Below are 19,397 nucleotides of genomic sequence, written 5' to 3'. Positions count from 1 at the left end.
CTGTCCCCGATTGGGCTCACAATCTAAATTCCCTATCAGCATGTCTTTGGAATGTGGGAGGAAACCGGAGTGCCCGAAGGAAACCCACGCAAACACAGAGAGAACATACAAACTCTTTGCAGATGTTGTCCAAGGTGGGATTAGAACCCAGGACCCCAGCGCTGCAAGGCTGCTGTGCTAACCACTGCGCCACCGTGCTGCTATAGGATCTCTATACACACCGATAGCTGCTACTGCGCAGGTGCGGCAGGCACCATTTTCAAATTGAGGGTTTTTTTACTTGATCAATAACATCAAGAATAGTTATTAACTGGACACTAAACATGTGATTATGCTGCAGCACAGGTGCCACGGCTGGCACCTGCCTGCAGAGGTGTTTTTGTTTTTACCTTCAGTATTATTATTTATTATTATAGCGCCATTTATTCTATGGCGCCTTACATGTGAAAAGGGGTATACATAATAAAAAACAAGTACAATAATCTTAATCAATACAAGTCACAACTGGTACATAAGGAGAGAGGAACCTGCCCGCGAGGGCTCACAATCTGCGAGGGTGAGAATATAATGGGCGAGGGCAGAGCTGGTCGTGAAGCGGTTTGGTGGATTGGTGGTTACTGCAGGTTGTAGGCTGGTCGGAAAAGGTAGGTCTTCAGGTTCCTTTTGAAGGTTTCCACATTAGGTGAGAGTCTGATATGTTGTGGTAGAGGGTTCCAGAGTAGGGGGGATGCGCGGGAGAAAGTTTGTATGCGATTGTGGGAAGAGGTGATAAGATGGGAGTAGAGAAGGAGATCTTGTGAGGATCGGAGGTTGCTTGCAGGTAAGTACCGGGAGACGAGGTCACAGCTGTATGGAGGAGACAGGTTTTGTATGGCTTTGTATGCCATGGTTATGGTTTTGAACTGGAGTCTCTGGGTAATGGGGAGCCAGTGAAGGGATTGACAGAGAGGAGAGGCTGGGGAATAGCGGGAGGACAGGTGGATTACTTGGGCCGCAGAGTTTAGAATAGATTGGAGGGGTGCAAGAGCATTAGAGGAGAGGCCACAGAGCAGGAGGTTGCAGTAGTCAAAGGGGAAGATGATGAGGGTATGCACTAGAGTTTTTTGCAGATTCTAGGTTGATGAATGTACTGAGCCGGGAAATATTTTTGAGCTGAAGTCAGCAGGAAGTGGAAAGGGCTTGGATATGTGGTTTGAAGAAGAGATCAGAGTCAAGGATTAACCCGAGGCAGCGAGCTTGTGGGACTGGGAAGAGTAGGCAGCCATTTACTTTAATGGATAGGTCTGTTGGGGGAGTCGAGTGAGATGGTGGAAAGATGATGAATTCTGTTGGGTCCATGTTAATTTTTAGAAATCTAGTGGAGAAAGATGAAATAGCGGACAGACATTGTGGGATTTTGGTTAGTAGGGAGATGATATCTGGTCCAGAGAGGTAGACCTGTGTTATCAGCGTACAGTTGATACTGCAAGCCGTGACATTCTATGGCTGAGTTCACACGTAGCAGAATTGCCGCGGAAATTTCCGCGGCAATTCTGTGCCTCCTGCCGCGGGTATATCGCATGAAGAATTTGCATACATATACCCGTAGAAAACTAGCGTTTTGCAAGCATAATTAGCTTGCAGAATGCTAGCGTTTTCCAAGCGATCTGTAGCATCGCTTGGAAAACTGTTTGACAGGTTGGTCACACTTGTCAAGCATAGTGTTTGACAAGTGTGACCAACTTTTTACTATAGATGCAGCCTATGCAGCATCTATAGTAAAAGATAGAATGTTAAAAATAATAAAAAAAATTAAAAAAAAAAGGTTATACTCACCTCAGCGGCGTCCGTTCCTAATGCTGTGTGTTCAGGACCTTCCATTGACGTAGCGGTCACGTGACCGCGGGTCATGTGACCGCGACGTCATCGCAGGTCCTTCACACACACACCTCGGAAGCCGCTGAGAACAGGTCGGGCCGCCAGAGGGTGAGTATATCGCTATTTTTTATTTTAATTCTTTTTTTTACCACTTATATGGTGCCCAGTCCGTGGAGGAGAGTCTCCTCTCCTCCACCCTGGGTACCAACCGCACATGATCTGCTTACTTCCCGCATGGTGTGCACAGCCCCGTGCGGGAAGTAAGCAGATCAATGCACTCCTATGTGTGCAGAATCGCCGCGATTCCGCAATTTTAATGAACATGCTGCGTTTTTTTCTGGATTGCGATTCCGCTCAGGAAAAAAATGCAGCATGTGCACAAAAAATGCGGATTGCATTCTGTTACATAGGATGCTTAATGTTAGCGTTTTTTTCGCGGTTTTATAGCGTTTTTATAGCGAAGAACCGGTAAAAAAAAGCAAAAAATCTGCTACGTGTGCACACAGCCTATGAGCTGTCCCAGGCTGAAGGTGTAAATGGAGAAGAGCAAGGGCCATAGGACTGAGCCTTACGGGACTCAGATACGGGGAGAGGTGAGGAGGTGGTGTGTGAGTGGGAGACACTGAATGTCTGGTCTGTTAGATATGACGCGATCCAAGATAGGGCCAAGTCTGTGATGCCAAAAGATGAGAGGGTCTGTAGTAATAGGGAGTGGTCCACTGTGTCAAAGGCAGAGGCCAGGTCCAGGAAGAGAAGGGCAGAGTAGTGTCGCTTGGCTTTGGCAGTCAGTAGGTCATTGGTGACTTTTGTTAGGGCAGTTGCAGTGGAGTGATGTGGTCGGAAGCCACAATGTAAGCAGTCAACGAGCGAGCAGGAAGAGAGGTGGGAGGAGAGTTCGAAATGGACATGTTCTTCCAGTAGTTTTGAGGCATAGGGAAGAAGCGATATGGGGCAATGGCTAGATACAGAGGTTGGGTCAAGCGAGTGCTTTTTGGGGATGGGTGTAATCAAGGCATGTTTGAAGCATGACGGGAACACACCAGTTGTTAGTGATAGGTTGAAGAGATGGGTTAGAGTTGGGATAAAGACTGTGGTGAGGTTTGAGATGAAGTAGGATGCGATTGGGTCAAGTGCACAGGTGGTGAGATGTGATCTCGAGAGTAGGGAGGAAATTTGGTCTTCTGTAGTGATGGGGAAGTTGGTTTTGGAGGAGGAGGGCTGAGTAGTTAGGATGCGGGGTTGTGGGGTTGTAGGCCAAAGCTTTCTCTGATGTTATCAATCTTCTGTTTGAAGAATGATGCAAAGTCTTCAGCTGAGATAAGTGGAGAGGGACTATGTGCTGGGGGATAGAGGAGAGAATTGAAGGTGCTGAATAGCTGTTTAGGGTTGTGAGACAGGGAGGATATGAGATGAGAAGTAGGTTTGTTTTGTTGTGGCAAGTGTGGCCTTGAAATTAGTGAGGGACTGTTTGAATGCAATGAAGTCCTCATTGGAGTGTGATCTATTCCATCATTGCTCAGCAACCCTGGAAGCCCGCCTCAGTTCTTTGGTCAGGCTGGTGTGCCAGGGTTGTCTGTTGATTTTGTGAGCTTTGGTATGTGTGAGAGGGGCAACCGATTCAAGAGCTGCAGCTATTGTGGTGTTATATAAAGTGGCAGCGGCATCTGCATTGTTTAGGGAACCTATGTCTGTAAGAGGGAGAAGGGATTCAGCGAGTGGTGAAGTGGTCAAAGACGGTGGTGGCTGGCTGGGGGGGGCGATAAATGACAGCCAGTTGGAGGTTGGAGGGGGAGTAGGTGCACACAGAGTGCACCTCAATGAAAGGGAGGGTAACAGAGGGTGGCAGTGGGATTTGGGTGAAGGAGTAGCTATCTGACAGGAGAAAACCAACTCCTCCACCATGCTTGCTGCTGGGGCAGGGGGTGTGGGAAAGTTGGAATCCACCATATGAAAGTGCAGCTGGAGAGGCTGTGTCAGAGGGGGTGAGCCAGGTTTCAGTGATAGCGAGGAAGGAAAGTTTGTGAGTAATGAAAAGATCATGCATGTAGGAAAGTTTGTTGCAGACAGAGCGAGCGTTCCATAGAGCTCCTGCTAGTGGGACTGGGGAAGCCGTGAATGGACGAATTGGTATAAGGTTAGAGAGGTTATGGAAATTTGCGATATATTGTGGATGGGAGGTAGAAATGACTTTTGGGATGTGGTGAGGAGGACCAGGATTTGGAGAAATATCACCAGCAGTAAGGAGGAGCAGAGAAAGTGATAGCAGGTGGGAGCAGGAGAGGGCTGTCTGTGTTTGGAGACAGAGATTGTATGTTGAGGAACAGTTCTGAGGAGGTGAGATGGATGGGGGGGAGAGATAGCCAATTCCTTAGGGTACCGTCACACATTGAAATTTCCATCGCTACGACGGTACGATTCGTGACGTTCTAGCGATATCGTTACGATATCGCTGTGTCTGACACGCTACTGCGATCAGACACCATGCTGAGAATCGTACGTCGTAGCAGATCGTTTGGAACTTTCTTTCGTCGCTTGATCACCCGCTGACATCGCTGGATCGTTGTGTGTGACAGCGATCCAGCGATGTCTTCGCTTGTAACCAGGGTACACATCGGGTAACTAAGCGCAGGGCCGCGCTTAGTAACCCGATGTTTACCCTGGTTACAAGCGTAAACGTAAAAAAATAAACCGTACATATTCACCCGTCGGTGTCCTTCAGGTCCCTTGCCGTCTGCTTCCTGCTCTGAGTGCCGGCCGGAAAGTGAGAGCAGAGCGCAGCGGTGCTGCGCTCTGCTCTCACTGTACGGCTGCACTCAGAGCAGGAAGCAGACGGCAAGGGACCTGAAGGACACCGACGGGTGAGTATGTACGGTTTGTTTTTTTACGTTTACGCTGGTAACCACGGTAAACATCGGGTTACTAAGCACGGCCCTGCGCTTAGTTACCCGATGTTTACCCTGGTTACCGGGGACTTCGGCATCGCTCCAGCGCCGTGATTGCAACGTGTGACCGCAGTCTACGACGCTGGAGCGATAATCATACGATCGCTGCGACGTCACGGATCGTGCCGTCGTAGCGATTAAAATGGTACTGTGTGACGGTACCCTTACTTGGTGTAGGGATTAGGGGGGTGGCAGAAAGTGAGGGATTGTAGGGGTGAGAGTGGAAACAAACAGAAACATTGTTTACAGTGGCTATCCAGTTACCTTCAGTTCCCTTCTGGTTCAATTCTGGATTCATTCTTTCACAGCGCCACACACTTGTATGATACACTTATATGATTCACTGGGCAGACTGACGTCTTGGCAGACTTATGCTTTGCAATACATGTGCTAGAAAGTGCATTCAGGTGTCAAGCAGAGAGGAGTGGTCTGTGGTCATCTTGGTTAAATAATTAAGAAAGAGCCAGATGCAAATGATCAAGGCAGGGTAAATAAGGTCATAAATAACATTGGGAGTAAAGCAGGGGCTGGTTGAAAAGCATAACAAGTGGTTGCTAGAAGCTTAGGTATGGGAAAGTCAGTGTGGAAAGCTGGGTCACTTACCAAGTGGTTGCTAGAAGCTGAGGTATGGGAATATCAATATGTATAGGTATTCATTATGCAAACTGTCAGCAGTCTGCATTATGAATATCTAATCAGAGCACCACATGTAGACCCCGCCACAGGCCGCCCCGGAGCACAGGCATATCATTAAGTGAAAACTGAAAATAAAGATTAAACAACAACCACAAGACGGATTTCATCACCCCAGGTATCATTTTAATCAGTATAATGGCGCTAACCTGACATTGCCTGTAGGTTACTGTGCACAATTCTGCTGACAGGTTCCCTTTAATTGTTAGACATTAAGCTGACAGTTTATGTAATGGCAGGTAAGTTTATGTCTGACCTCACACACATGGGTCCCCATTATCGAAACCCTGAAAGAAAGCGACAAATTAATTTTGGTCTCATGTTATCCTTTTATTTGAAGTGGGTTATTTTATTTAACATAGCGTAAATAAAACTAAACTTCTGAGACTGATGTGAAGAAAGCAGAAGATGAGGGTTTGTCAAATTACGTCAATGGACGAGTCATGTTCTGGAACGCCCACTGTAAGAAGCAATCAAATGAACTCTGTCAGAAAAGAGAAATAAGTACATGAAGGCACAAGTACAACACGAAACCAAGATCTTATCGATGAACAGCTTCCGTAATGATTGTAATATTCATTGATACTATTAACCTATGAAAAACGGCTCCATCCAGCCAAACCAGAGACCCATCTTAAGACTGCACTATTTCTGAGTTTTTGCCCCTCACTAGTACAGATAATGGTTGGCTGAATTAGATGCATTAGACACAACTCTGCAATGGTATCGGCTCTCATTTAAGAGACTTCACTATTTATAAAGACTAATTTTCAAGGCAATGTTCTATTGGAAAAAAAATATTAAAAGTACCACATAGTACCCTGCACTGATGAGGGGCAAAAACGCCCAAACAATGTTGTCTACAGATAGGTCTCTTGTTTGGGTGGTATAAGGTAATTAGCATTTTTTCCCCACAAAGTTTGGTCTCCTCTTTAGGAGTCAATGCTCCACCCCATGCTGCATCTAAAAATTAATGTGATTCTTCAGGCTAGTACAATTACAGCTATACCAAAATTGTATACTGTAGTTTTCTTTCTATTTTGGTGGTTTTAAAAAAATTCTGTAAAAAAAAAAAATAAAATGTTCGTTTCACCATTTTCTTAGAATCATAACTTTTTATTTTTCCAGATGGAGTTGTATTTTTCAATTAGCACTTTTTTTTTGCAAGGTGAGCTGTAGTTTTGATTGGTACCATTTTGGGGTACATACAGTGGCATGTAAAAATTTGGACACCCCTCGTCACAATTACTGTTATTGGGAACAGTTACCGTTTTAGGTCAATTGGATTACCACAATTGTTAATATTTGCCAAATGGCAGAATAATGAGAGAATGTTTTGAGGCATTTGTATTACCGTATATACTCGAGTATAAGCCGAGATTTTCAGCCCACTTTTTTGGGCTGAAAGTAACCCTCTCGGCTTATACTCGAGTCATACCCAGCAGGGGATGGGGAGCGGAGCTGTGTAATAATACTCACCTGCTCCTGGCGCGGTCCCAGCACGTCCCTGGTTCCCCGGCGCCGGCAGCTTCTTCCTGTAGTGAGCGGTCACATAGTACCGCTCATTACAGTAATGAATATGGACCCGACTCCACTCCCATAGGGGTGGAGCGGCATATTCATTACTGTAATGAGCGGTACCATGTGACCGCTCACTATTGGAAGAAGCTGCCGGCGCCGGGGAACAGACGTGCTGGGACAGCGCCAGGAGCAGGTGAGTATAACGCAGTGCGCTATATTCACCTGCTCCCCATTCCACCGTCGGTGCTGCTGCATCTTCCCTGTCCTCTGCAGTGATGCTCAGGTCAGAGGGCGCGATGACGCGATTAGTGAGTGCCGCCCTCTGTCTGAACGTCAGTGCAGAGGACAGGGAAGACACAGCCGCAGTCGGCGGTGGAACGGGGAGCAGGTGAATATCGCAAGTGCCGAGGGCCTGAGAGGTGAGTATGTTATTTTTTTAATCGCAGAAACAGCATATAGGGCAAATGTCTGTATGGAGCATCTTATGGGGCCATGTGCAGCATTATATGGGGCAAATATCTGTATGGAGCATCTTATGGGGCCATGTGCAGCATTATGTGGGCCAAATATCTGTATGGGGCAATGTGCAGCATTATATGGGGCAAATTTCTGTATGGAGCATCTTATGGGGCCATGTGCAGCATTATATGGGGCAAATATCTCTATGGAGCATCTTATGGGGCCATAATCTGCATTTGTGGAGCATTATACAGGACAAATGTGTCTATGGAGCATCTTATGGGGCCATAATCAGCATTTGTGCAGCATTGTATGGGGCAAATGTCTGTATGGAGCATCTTATGGGGTCATAATCAACATTTGTGCAGCATTATATGGGGCATATTTTAATATGGAGCATCTTATGGAGCCCATCATACACTGTATGGAGCATTATATGTGGCGTATTTTATATGGAGCATCTTATGGGGCCATCATGAACTGTATGCAGCATTATATGGGGCTCCTGATTCAATATGGATATTCAAAAACACTTAAACTACTGATGTCTCAATTAATTTTACTTTTATTGGTATCTATTTTTATTTTTGAAATTTACCAGTAGCTGCTGCATTTTCCACCCTAGGCTTATACTCGAGTCATTAAGTTTTCCTAGTTTTTTGTGCCAACATTAGGGGGGGGGCGGCTTATACTCGAGTATATACGGTACTTAACTGTTCACGATAACAGTAATTGTGACCAGGGGTGTCCAAACGTTTACATGCCACTGTACATCATTTTGATCAGTTTTCATTGTTTTTTGGTGGTGGTGAATGAAACATGGTTACAGTGTTTATTATATGGGTTAAGTAATTTTATATTTTGATAGATACACCCTTTGCATTTGTAGGGAAATCAGACATGCAAACTTTGTTACTTTCAGATTGCAAAAGGGCAGTGATTTAAATGTTTATGTTAAATGTACAGTGGCATGAAAAAGTATTCATATAACATGAATGTTTACACATTTTTTCACATTACACCCACAAACTTAAATGTATTTTATTAGGATTTTATGTGACATACCAATACAAAGTAGCAAGTATTTGTGAAGTGTAAATGAATTGATACACATCTTTTAAATTATTTTAGAAATATAAATCTGAAAATTGTGATATGCTTTTGTATTCAATCTCCTGTAGTCTGATACCCCTATACAAAATTCTGGGTGACCAGTTGCCTCCAGAAGTCACTAATTAGTAAAATTAAGTCTACCTATACGTAATTTATTCTCAGTATAGCTAGAGCTGTTCTGTGAAGGGTGCTGAGATTTAGTGGGAATATTATGGATAAAGTAACATAATAAAAAAAACAAGGAACTCTCCAGATAGGTGAAGGATAAAGTTGTGGAGAATAGTAAAGCAGAGTTAGGTTGAAAAAAAAAATAGCCCAAGCTCTGAACATCTCACAAAGCACTGTTCAATCCATAACCAGAAATGAAAGGAGTATGGTACAACTGGAAAACTACCAAGACATGGGAATCCACCTAAACTGACATTCAAAGCAAGTAGAGCACTAATTAGAGAAGCAGCCAAGAGGCCCATGGTCGCTCTTGAGGAGCTGCAGAGATCCACAGCTCAGGTGGAAGAATCTGTCCACAGAACAGCTATTAGGCTGGATTCACACTATTCACGCGTGAGCATCGGATGCGATATGCTAATGACCCTCCGCTTCTGCTCTGCTGCGAGTGGGAGCCGAGTGTCATGCTACTGTGCTCCGATCCTGTCGCACAAAGATGATCGGGGCACAGCTGTGGAGGAGGTGGAGAAATTAATTTCTCCATCTCCTCTGCCACCGGCATCGCTGTATATCGTACCGCACTCTGGTGATATCCGAGTGCTGTGCTTTGGGTCACTTGCACCCATAAACTTGTATGGGTGCGAGTGAGACGAGTTTCGCTGCAAATCGCAACATGCTGCGATTGTTCAGTCATGCTGAATCGGCATGAGAAAATAATTGCAGATCTGAGCTGCTCCATAAAGTAACACTGGGCCAAGTGCTATGCGATGTTTTATCGCATAGCACTTGGCCGTGTTATATGGTAGTGGCCTAAGTCGTATGCTCCACAAATCTGGCCTTTATGGAAAAGTGACAAGAAGAAAGCCATTTTTTAAAGCTAGCCATAAGACGTCCCATGTGCAGTTTACAAAGAGCCATGTATGGTTACACAGCTACCATGTAAAAGAAGGTGCTCTGGCCAAATGAGACCAAAGTAGAACTTTTTGGGCTAAATGCAAAACACTATGTGTGAGGAAAATTAAAACTGCACATCATTCTGAAAATACCAACCCCACGTCAAACATGGTGGTGGCAGAATCATGCTGTAGGGATGCTTTCCTTCCGCAGGGACAGGGAAGCTGGATAGAGTTGATGGGAAGATTGATTGAGCTAAATACAGGGCAATCCTAGAGGAAAACCTGTTTGAGACTGCAATCACCCTATCTGTGAGATGTGAGGATTCTCCAGTGCCCGCATATGACCGCAAATATGTGATTTGGATACATGCAGTCACGTGTCGGCTTGATGGGCGCAGTCTCACTCAATGCAACTGTATTGAGCTAGGCCGGACAAGTTTAGTCAGAATGTAGCTGTAATGACCACCTGCTGCCAGCATCAGGGAATCCTCACAGTGCACATGATATGAGGAAAGGTTCCTTAATCTGCAGTCACATCGAATGGCTGCAGGCTTGTAGCCTAAGACATGACAACCCCTTTAAGCCTAAATAAGAGTTTTCTCATTCATTGACTAATCGCACCAGTGTTTACACAGGTCAATGACCAAATGATTATAGCGCATGGAAAAAAGTCCTTAAAGGGTTATTTCCATCTCAGCCATTTTTATTTTTTTCTCCCTATTTATGACTTTAGAGCTTCTCTAAAGATAGTGCTGCCAACTCCCCTAAGAACAAGGCTTATTTCAGGGGCAGAACGATATCCACCTCCTTCTACGAACAAAGTGACTCTGTACATGAGGCTGATGTGTATGTGACTGGACCTATACAGGGAATAAGCCGGATTCACATAGCTGAAATATTTCACTATAGTGAGGTACAAAGATCTACTACTGCAGTCACATAACCCTTTTATAAGAGTAGTGGTATTTTCAGATCAACACAGGAAAAGGCAAACCTTGTGGTCAGCGACATCGCTATAACTAGCATCCAGTTCTAGCCTGTTCGTACTACAAATAAATACTGTCCTCATACTTTATAGAATGCTGCTCCTTCTATGAATATTGAGGTATATACTAACACACCGCCATGATATTTACCTCAGTAATGAGACATTCTAGTTCATGTCGACTCAATGTCAGGTTGCTGCCAATAGTTTCAGTCGCAACCTGAAAATAAATAAAAAATGTAATAAATAAATATATGGTATATAGAAATTAATGTATACTTAAACTGATAGAATGAGGAAATGACTCAAAATATTATATTTTTTTTGCACATTTATAGGCTTTAACGGGTTTACAAAACCTTCCAAGAATGGAAAGTCATGTTGGAATTTTTCTTCCATTTCATTAATGCCCCACACACCATGGAAAAGAGACAAATGATGATAGGATTAGGGCTGAACCCCTGACGGAGCCATTTACTATAATGAGTCACTTTGCGCTCCATCAAACCTCTGTTTCAGTAGGGTCTGTATTTTTGGATGAGCACAAAAGCGCAGTCTAACACACTTTAGTAGCCATCTAAACCATATCAGATCCTGCCGAAGTGGATGCCACACGGAGATTCCATCTTCTTTATTATAGAGAACGGCTCACTCGTTGAATACATCTGAATCCCGTTTCCAGACAGAAGCACCGAGCCACAAATGTGTGGCAGAAATGGGAAACCATTCAACTCATCTTGGTCCTAAGGATTCTTCATGACATCAGTGCAGCCTATCGTGTTTTCCTCCAAATTGGTCAACTATCCTGGAGGAGATCACCCCCCAGCCACGGGGCAGCAGCAGCTGATATATTCAGGTGGTCATAGGCATTGTTATATTCAGATGTTCATAGGAGTTGGGCCTGCACGCAACCTGCTTAGGTGAGCACCTTCCTTTTTCTTTCCTTTGTACCCAAAAGGGTATCACCTAATGATCTTGTGCGCTTTTGTTTTCCTACAGTTTTTCTACCAGAAATAGAATGTGAACATAGTCTTAGAGGTTTTCTGAGGCAAAGCCGTTTTATTAAAGAGCTGGCAGCCTTTTTCCTGAAGCAACTTCACTGGCGATTTTGACCTTGTTTTTGTGAAGGCTCCACTCCAACGTGTTTTTTTTTATATATATATTAAACTATGTCTAGCAAGAAGCTTCCTGATAGAAGCCGCCTTAGGAATGAACATGCCACTTCTCTTAATTGCCTCACGGTTTCCAAACCCTGAAGCGGTTAAAGGGAACCTGTCAGCAGGATTGGGCACAGTAACCCACAGACAGTGTCAGGTCGCACTGTTATACTGAATAAAATGATAGCTTGGGTGATGAAATCTGTCTTGTGGCTGTTTCTTAATCTTTATTTTCAGTTTTGTGTTAATGAGATTCTCGTGCCCTAAGGCGAGGTTGGGGTATGTGGTGCTCTGATTATATATTCGTAATGCAGCCTGCTGATAGGTCACTGATCCCTCACAGTGACCCACCCCCTAGTTTACATAATGTATTTAAAAAATGCTCCTGCAAGAAGGTGCCAGCCATAATCGCATGGTTAATGTGCACGTTTTTTTGCCGTATAGTTTTTGCTGCCAAGAGATGCAGAAACCATGCAGTAATTTCTGCAAGCAAATACTTAAAGGGCGCACACACCCTTAATCTCTGACAATGGCATCTAAATGACGTCATTGCCAATGCACTCGCATGCATTGGTTCCCATCAGCACCCCGTCCCACTGTGTGTTCTCCGAAATCTGAGATGACTACACAATGCTATAGCTGGCAGTTGCCATCTTTAAAATACTGATAGAATGCACTAGATAAAGCATACCTTTTTGCTAAAAAAAAGGAATTTAGAAAAATGTATAACATTTAAATGTTTATTATTTAATTATTATTTAACATTTCTCAGGGAACCTCTTTAAATAGTTTATGATGAAGAACATTTAGACCAGGAGACAAAGACATGACAGACAAGAAGAGTAAGAACATTTCTCTGATGAGATATATTACATACCGTATATACTCGAGTATAAGCCAAGATTTTCAGCCCATTTTTTTAAGGCTAAAAGTGCCCCTCTCGGCTTATACTTGAGTCATTGTCCCAGGGGGTCGGCTGTCATATCATACTCATCTGCTCCCGCGCGGTCCCTGCTTCTCAGATTGTCTCTAACGCCGGCAGCTTGTTCCTGTGTTCAGCGGTCACGTGGTACCGCTCATTCAAGCAATGAATATGGACGTGACTCCACTCCCGCAGGGGTGGAGTGCATATTTATTACTTTAATGAGGGGTACCATGTGACCGCTGAACACAGGAACAAGCTATCGGAGCCAGAGACCATCGCATCGGAGAAGCAGGGACTGCGCCGGGAGGGTGAATATGAAGGGGGAGGGGGAGCCATGCGATATTTACCTTTCCCCGTTCCACCACCAGACTCCGTCTTCCGCATCCTCTGGCTGTGACGTTCAGGTCAGAGGGCATGATGACGTGGTTAGTGCGCGCCCTCTGCCTGAACAGTCATTGCAGAGACCAGGAAGACACAGCGGCGCGCGGCGGTGAAACAGGAACAGGTGAATATTGCAAGTGCCGGGGGCCTGAGCGACAAGAGGTGTGTCATTATTATTTATTTATTTTTTTTTAATCGCAGCAGCATATGGCGCATAATCTATGGAGCATCTTATGGGGCAATCAACCTTTGTGCAGCATTATATGGGGCATAATCTATGGAGCATCTTATGGGGTCATCAAGCTTTGTGCAGCATTATATGGGGCATAATCTATGGAGCATCTTATGGGGCCATCAACCTTTGTGCAGCATTGTATGGGGCATAATCTATGGAGCATCTTATGGGGCCATCAACCTTTGTGCAGCATTATATGGGGCATAATCTATGGAGCATCTTATGGGGCCATCAACCTTTGTGCAGCATTATATGGGGCATAATATTCTATGGAGCATCTTATGGGGGAAATCATCCTTTTATGCAGCATTACATGGGGCATATTTTAATATTGAGCATCTTATGGTTCCCATCAAACTTTATGGAGCATTATATGTAGCGTATTTTGTATGGAGCATCTTATGGGGCCCATCATGAACTGTATGGAGCATTATATGGGTCTCCTGATTCAATATGGATATTCAAAAGCACTTAACCTACTGATGTCTCAATTAATTTTACTTTTATTGGTATCTATTTTTATTTTTGAAATTTACCAGTAGCTGCTGCTTTTCCCACCCCCAGCTTATACTCAAGTCAATAAGTTTTCCCATTTTTTTGTGGCAAAATTAGGGGTCTCGGCTTATACTCAAGTCGGCTTATACTCGAGTATATACGGTAGTTTCTTACTTTCCTTGTACTGCTGATTTATGAAAAATAAGCGTAGTTAATACATTGGGGAAAAAGTATTTAGTCAGCCACCAATTGCGCAAGTTCTCCCACTTAAATAGATGAGAGAGGCCTGTAATTGACATCATAGGTAGACGACAACTATGAGAGTCAAAAAGAGAAAACAAATCCAGAAAAATCTTCTTGTCTGATTTGGCAAGATTTATTTAGCAAGTTATGGTGGAAAATAAATATTTGGTCATTAACAAAAGTTCATCTCAAAAAGTGAGTGACAATTATTGACAACAGATATCCAACCCTGGCGTAGCATTTTTGTCAGGTTCAGCATGGATTTCTCTAATGTTATTGTCCGGTCACTGTATATTATTGACCAGTTGAAAAGATCATCAGTATTATCTCCCGGCACCTGGCCAGCAGTAACTACTTTAAATTCTTTTGGTCCAATTTCCACCAATTTTTGGAATGGACAACTCTCAATGGTGATTTTTTCATTTGGGACAAATTCATCAAATGATTTGGGCCTTTTGCAAGTTGTCTTTTATGTTTACTTAGTTTTCTGATTTTTACGTCAATGTAGCATTTACAAATGTTTTAGCAGATTCATTGCATTTTCCCCAAGTCTACTCCCATTTTACACTTGGTGTGATTTTATGTATGCCAGGTATTATAATTCTATTTTCAAAAAGTGCGACTTTCTACTAAAAAAGTTCTAAAAACCAGTTAAAGACAGAATAAAAGACAATTTTGGGGTTTGCACAAAATTCATGAATTGTATGAAAAAAAAAAACAACAAGTCAAAAAAGAAAAGTCACTTAAAACCCCCCGTAAATGATGAAACAGGTTCTTAGACTGCAGCTCATTCAACGTGTAGCACCCACTACCAGATACTGCAGAACAGCTTCTATTAAAAAGACCCAGCAGCTGCCGCTACCCATTGAATGCACCTTGCATATAGGTAGAAATATACTGGATACTGTGATGTGTCACTCACTGCCCCTTTGTTCTGATGAAATCATCACTGATCAAGCATTATATTCAGCTTATTAGTTACAGTTCCTTATTCCTGGTTATCTTGTATGGTGCACAATTTTCCAGTGTACACCACTTCCTTAAAACCAGCTAAAATAGTAGAAGGTCCAGTTTCTATGCATATGTAATGAATACAGCATCTTCTTGCCGTCGACTTCCATTAAGTCATTGGGTAAAAATGCTTTTTGCATCCACAATAAATCAGGAGTCATGCAGTCCTCACCTTAGCCTCAGTCACTTCCATATGTGATAATCCAGGGCCTGGCACCACATCTCCTCCAGCTGGTACAAATGGAGGTTCTGCTCTAGGTGCTAAAGGAGGAGGCCTCTCAAACTGATGCACCTCACTGGCCCCAGGACAGGTTTCTTGTAGGAGGTTGCCGTCAGACTGGGGTAACTGGGAGTGAACATTTTGGAGAGAAATCTGCGGCACTCCTACGTTATAGCTCTGAATTTGGGTTGGATTTGTAGGATTATGAACTTTTTGGGCGTTCCCGATTTGGGGCTGAAGAGGAAGCTGTGTGCAAATCTGTTGTAGAGGGGTTTGTGACGGACATGGGTGTGATAATAAATGAGGACCAGTGTGAGGTTTAGATATGGGTTGATGGGAACTCAGTGTCTTCAGCTGGGATCGGGCTTGGGGTGCAGGACACACTTTGGGGTGCAGTGTCTGCTGGTTGTATATTTGATGCTGATCAGAGCAGACCTGTGTGTTCTGTATTACACTGCAAGAAAAAATAAGAATTCACAGCATTAGTTTAGTCAGTGGTAAGATTGATAGGTTTCCTGGACGTCTCTGACACATGTTCATGTAAAATGTATATCACATCACCTATTCATTTCACATGTGTATTGAATTCAATGGGCAACATATAATATTACATGGCTCCCACAGCCATAATCAGCTCATTGTGGGTGAAGCCTCAAGACCAAAGGGAGTTGTTTTGATTGAAGAATGTACCTGTATGTACATTTTTTTTAATTATTTTAACCATTTGAGTACTGGGACATTTAGCATTTTTGCGCTTTTGGTTTCTTTCCTCTTCCTCTGAGAGCTATAACATAATTTTGCATCAATATAGCAATATTAGGGCTTGGTTTTATTTGCGAGACAATTTGTAGATTTCAATTACACCGCATAATGCCCTGAAAAATGGACAAAAGATTACAAGTGGGTTGAAATAGTGAAAAAACATGACATTTCAACATCGATTTTTAAGTTTAGTTATTACAACGTTCGTTGCACAGTAAAAATTGCCTTGCGCAATGATTCTACAGGTCAGAAAAATTACCGCGATTCCAAGCTTGTCTTGTTTTATGTTTTAGTGGTTAAATTGTATAAAACATTTAAGATTTGTGCCACCATTTTCAAGGACCTGTAATGGATTTATTTTTCCAACAGTGAACCTGTGCAAGGGTTTGCTTTTTTTACATATTCAGTTGTTATTTTTATTTGTACCATTTTGAGGTATAAAGGACATTTTGATAGCTTTTTATTGCATTTTGGCAACTCTGACTTTTTCATGTATTTACTTTTCTACTCTTATCGTATGGCCTAATTAATTTAAACTTTTCACATTTTACAAATTGTTTTTTACTTTTTTTGATATGGGGAAAAGGCGACGATTCAATCTTTTATACTTTTTTATTTATTTATATATATACAGTGTATATATATATATATATATATATATATATATATATATACAGTGGGGCAAAAAAGTATTTAGTCAGTCAGCAATAGTGCAAGTTCCACCACTTAAAAAGATGAGAGGCGTCTGTAATTTACATCATAGGTAGACCTCAACTATGGGAGACAAACTGAGAAAAAAAAATCCAGAAAATCACATTGTCTGTTTTTTTTATCATTTTATTTGCATTTTATGGTGGAAAATAAGTATTTGGTCAGAAACAAACAAGATTTCTGGCCCTCACAGACCTGTAACTTCTTCTTTAAGAGTCTCCTCTTTCCTCCACTCATTACCTGTAGTAATGGCACCTGTTTAAACTTGTTATCAGTATAAAAAGACACCTGTGCACACCCTCAAACAGTCTGACTCCAAACTCCACTATGGTGAAGACCAAAGAGCTGTCAAAGGACACCAGAAACAAAATTGTAGCCCTGCACCAGGCTGGGAAGACTGAATCTGCAATAGCCAACCAGCTTGGAGTGAAGAAATCAACAGTGGGAGCAATAATTAGAAAATGGAAGACATACAAGACCACTGATAATCTCCCTCGATCTGGGGCTCCACGCAAAATCCCACCCCGTGGGGTCAGAATGATCACAAGAACGGTGAGCAAAAATCCCAGAACCACGCGGGGGGACCTAGTGAATGAACTGCAGAGAGCTGGGACCAATGTAACAAGGCCTACCATAAGTAACACACTACGCCACCATGGACTCAGATCCTGCAGTGCCAGACGTGTCCCACTGCTTAAGCCAGTACATGTCCGGGCCCATCTGAAGTTTGCTAGAGAGCATTTGGATGATCCAGAGGAGTTTTGGGAGAATGTCCTATGGTCTGATGAAACCAAACTGGAACTGTTTGGTAGAAACACAACTTGTCGTGTTTGGAGGAAAAAGAATACTGAGTTGCATCCATCAAACACCATACCTACTGTAAAGCATGGTGGTGGAAACATCATGCTTTGGAGCTGTTTCTCTGCAAAGGGGCCAGGACGACTGATCCGGGTACATGAAAGAATGAATGGGGCCATGTATCGTGAGATTTTGAGTGCAAACCTCCTTCCATCAGCAAGGGCGTTGAAGTTGAAACGTGGCTGGGTCTTTCAACATGACAATGATCCAAAGCACACCGCCAGGGCAACGAAGGAGTGGCTTCGTAAGAAGCATTTCAAGGTCCTGGAGTGGCCTAGCCAGTCTCCAGATCTCAACCCTATAGAAAACCTTTGGAGGGAGTTGAAAGTCCGTGTTGCCAAGCGGAAAGCCAAAAACATCACTGCTCTAGAGGAGATCTGCATGGAGGAATGGGCCAAAATACCAACAACAGTGTGTGGCAACCTTGTGAAGACTTACAGAAAACGTTTGACCTCTGTCATTGCCAACAAAGGATATATTACAAAGTATTGAGATGAAATTTTGTTTCTGACCAAATACTTATTTTCCACCAAAAAATGCAAATAAAATGATAAAAAAAACAGACAATGTGATTTTCTGGATTTTTCTTTCTCAGTTTGTCTCCCATAGTTGAGGTCTACCTATGATGTAAATTACAGACGCCTCTCATCTTTTTAAGTGGTGGAACTTGCACTATTGCTGACTGACTAAATACTTTTTTGCCCCACTGTATATAAATACATGCCAGAAGTGATAACATGCAAAGACCATATTCATAGGAAAAACTCTCTAAGAGCAATATGGTAACCATAAGAAAGAAAAAAGAGCCTACAATTCCCAAGTAGCTACTAATATCAAATAAATAACAAATGCCATGAAAATATTTTTTAGAAAAATTTATACAAAGCTTTATTAGCGCATCAAATACAAAAAACAGGCAAATAAGTATACACAATAAAACCCAATAATACTGGACAGGTAGATTAAATGATGATGCATACAAGCAGTGATAGGCTATCCATAACACAGGGGTACTCAACCAATACTATCATATACTAATGTTAGAAAAATGTTCTTTTCTGAAAAGTTCCCACGCTCGAGTTCATATGAGTTCATCCAGCAGAGGGCGCATCACCGCGACTCGAGGTAACTACAGGACATTCCCCTGCATTCCATTCATTCACAAAGTTTTACAGACAGAAGCACAGCTGCATTAGCAGAGCTCCTGGGTGTAAAATGATTTAACCCATTCAGATGGATTTACAGCGTGGGACAAGACTGAACGACGGAAGGTATGGAATATTGTTGTTTGTTTTGTGTAACTTTATTTCAGGTGATAATGGTCTTCACGTGGATTAAGAGTATAATAAAATATTAAAACACCATGTGTCTTTATTTCATTAAAATACTTTTTAATAATGTGTGTGTGTTTTATTAACCATTTCGTACTATTGGATTAATAATGGATAGGTGTCATAATTGACGCCTCTCCATTATTAACCTGGCCTAATGTCACCTTACAATAGCAAGGTGACATTAACCCTTCATTACCCCATATCCCACCGCTACATGGGAGTGGGAAGAGAGAGGCTAAGTGCCAGAATAGGCACATCTTACAGATGTGCCTTTTCTGGGGTGGCTGGGGGCCAGGGGGGTCCTGTAACCATGGTCCCTCTCTAGGCTATTAACATCTGCCCTCTGTCACTGGCTTTCCCACTCTGGCGGAGAAAATTGCGCGGGAGCTCATGCCAATTTTTTCTGGGATTTAACCCTTTAATTCAATAGCTAG

At 42.9% G+C, this 19,397-nt stretch overlaps 1 protein-coding gene across 8 annotated transcripts in view; it reads right to left on the bottom strand.

Annotated features, from left to right (window-relative positions):
- Positions 1-5,754: 5,754 nt before the first annotated feature.
- The window catches only part of AIRE (autoimmune regulator), a 119,273-nt gene continuing 105,630 nt past the window's right edge, over positions 5,755-19,397 (bottom strand). For 7 of the 8 annotated variants that reach the window (XM_077291062.1, XM_077291061.1, XM_077291066.1 and 4 more), the window contains 3 exons: positions 15,251-15,752; positions 10,783-10,851; positions 5,755-5,976 (listed from right to left, as the gene is read on the bottom strand). In XM_077291062.1, the coding sequence (XP_077147177.1) occupies positions 5,917-5,976; positions 10,783-10,851; positions 15,251-15,752 (631 nt within the window). In that variant the 3' untranslated portion in view covers positions 5,755-5,916. The remainder of the gene's footprint in view (positions 5,977-10,782; positions 10,852-15,250; positions 15,753-19,397) is intronic. The other variant, XM_077291065.1, reaches the window with a different exon arrangement.

The sequence above is a fragment of the Ranitomeya variabilis genome, chromosome 2, assembly GCF_051348905.1.
Source record: "Ranitomeya variabilis isolate aRanVar5 chromosome 2, aRanVar5.hap1, whole genome shotgun sequence".
In the NCBI taxonomy this organism is placed as follows: Eukaryota; Metazoa; Chordata; class Amphibia; order Anura; family Dendrobatidae; genus Ranitomeya; species Ranitomeya variabilis.
This window is presented reverse-complemented; position numbering and strand designations above follow the sequence as displayed.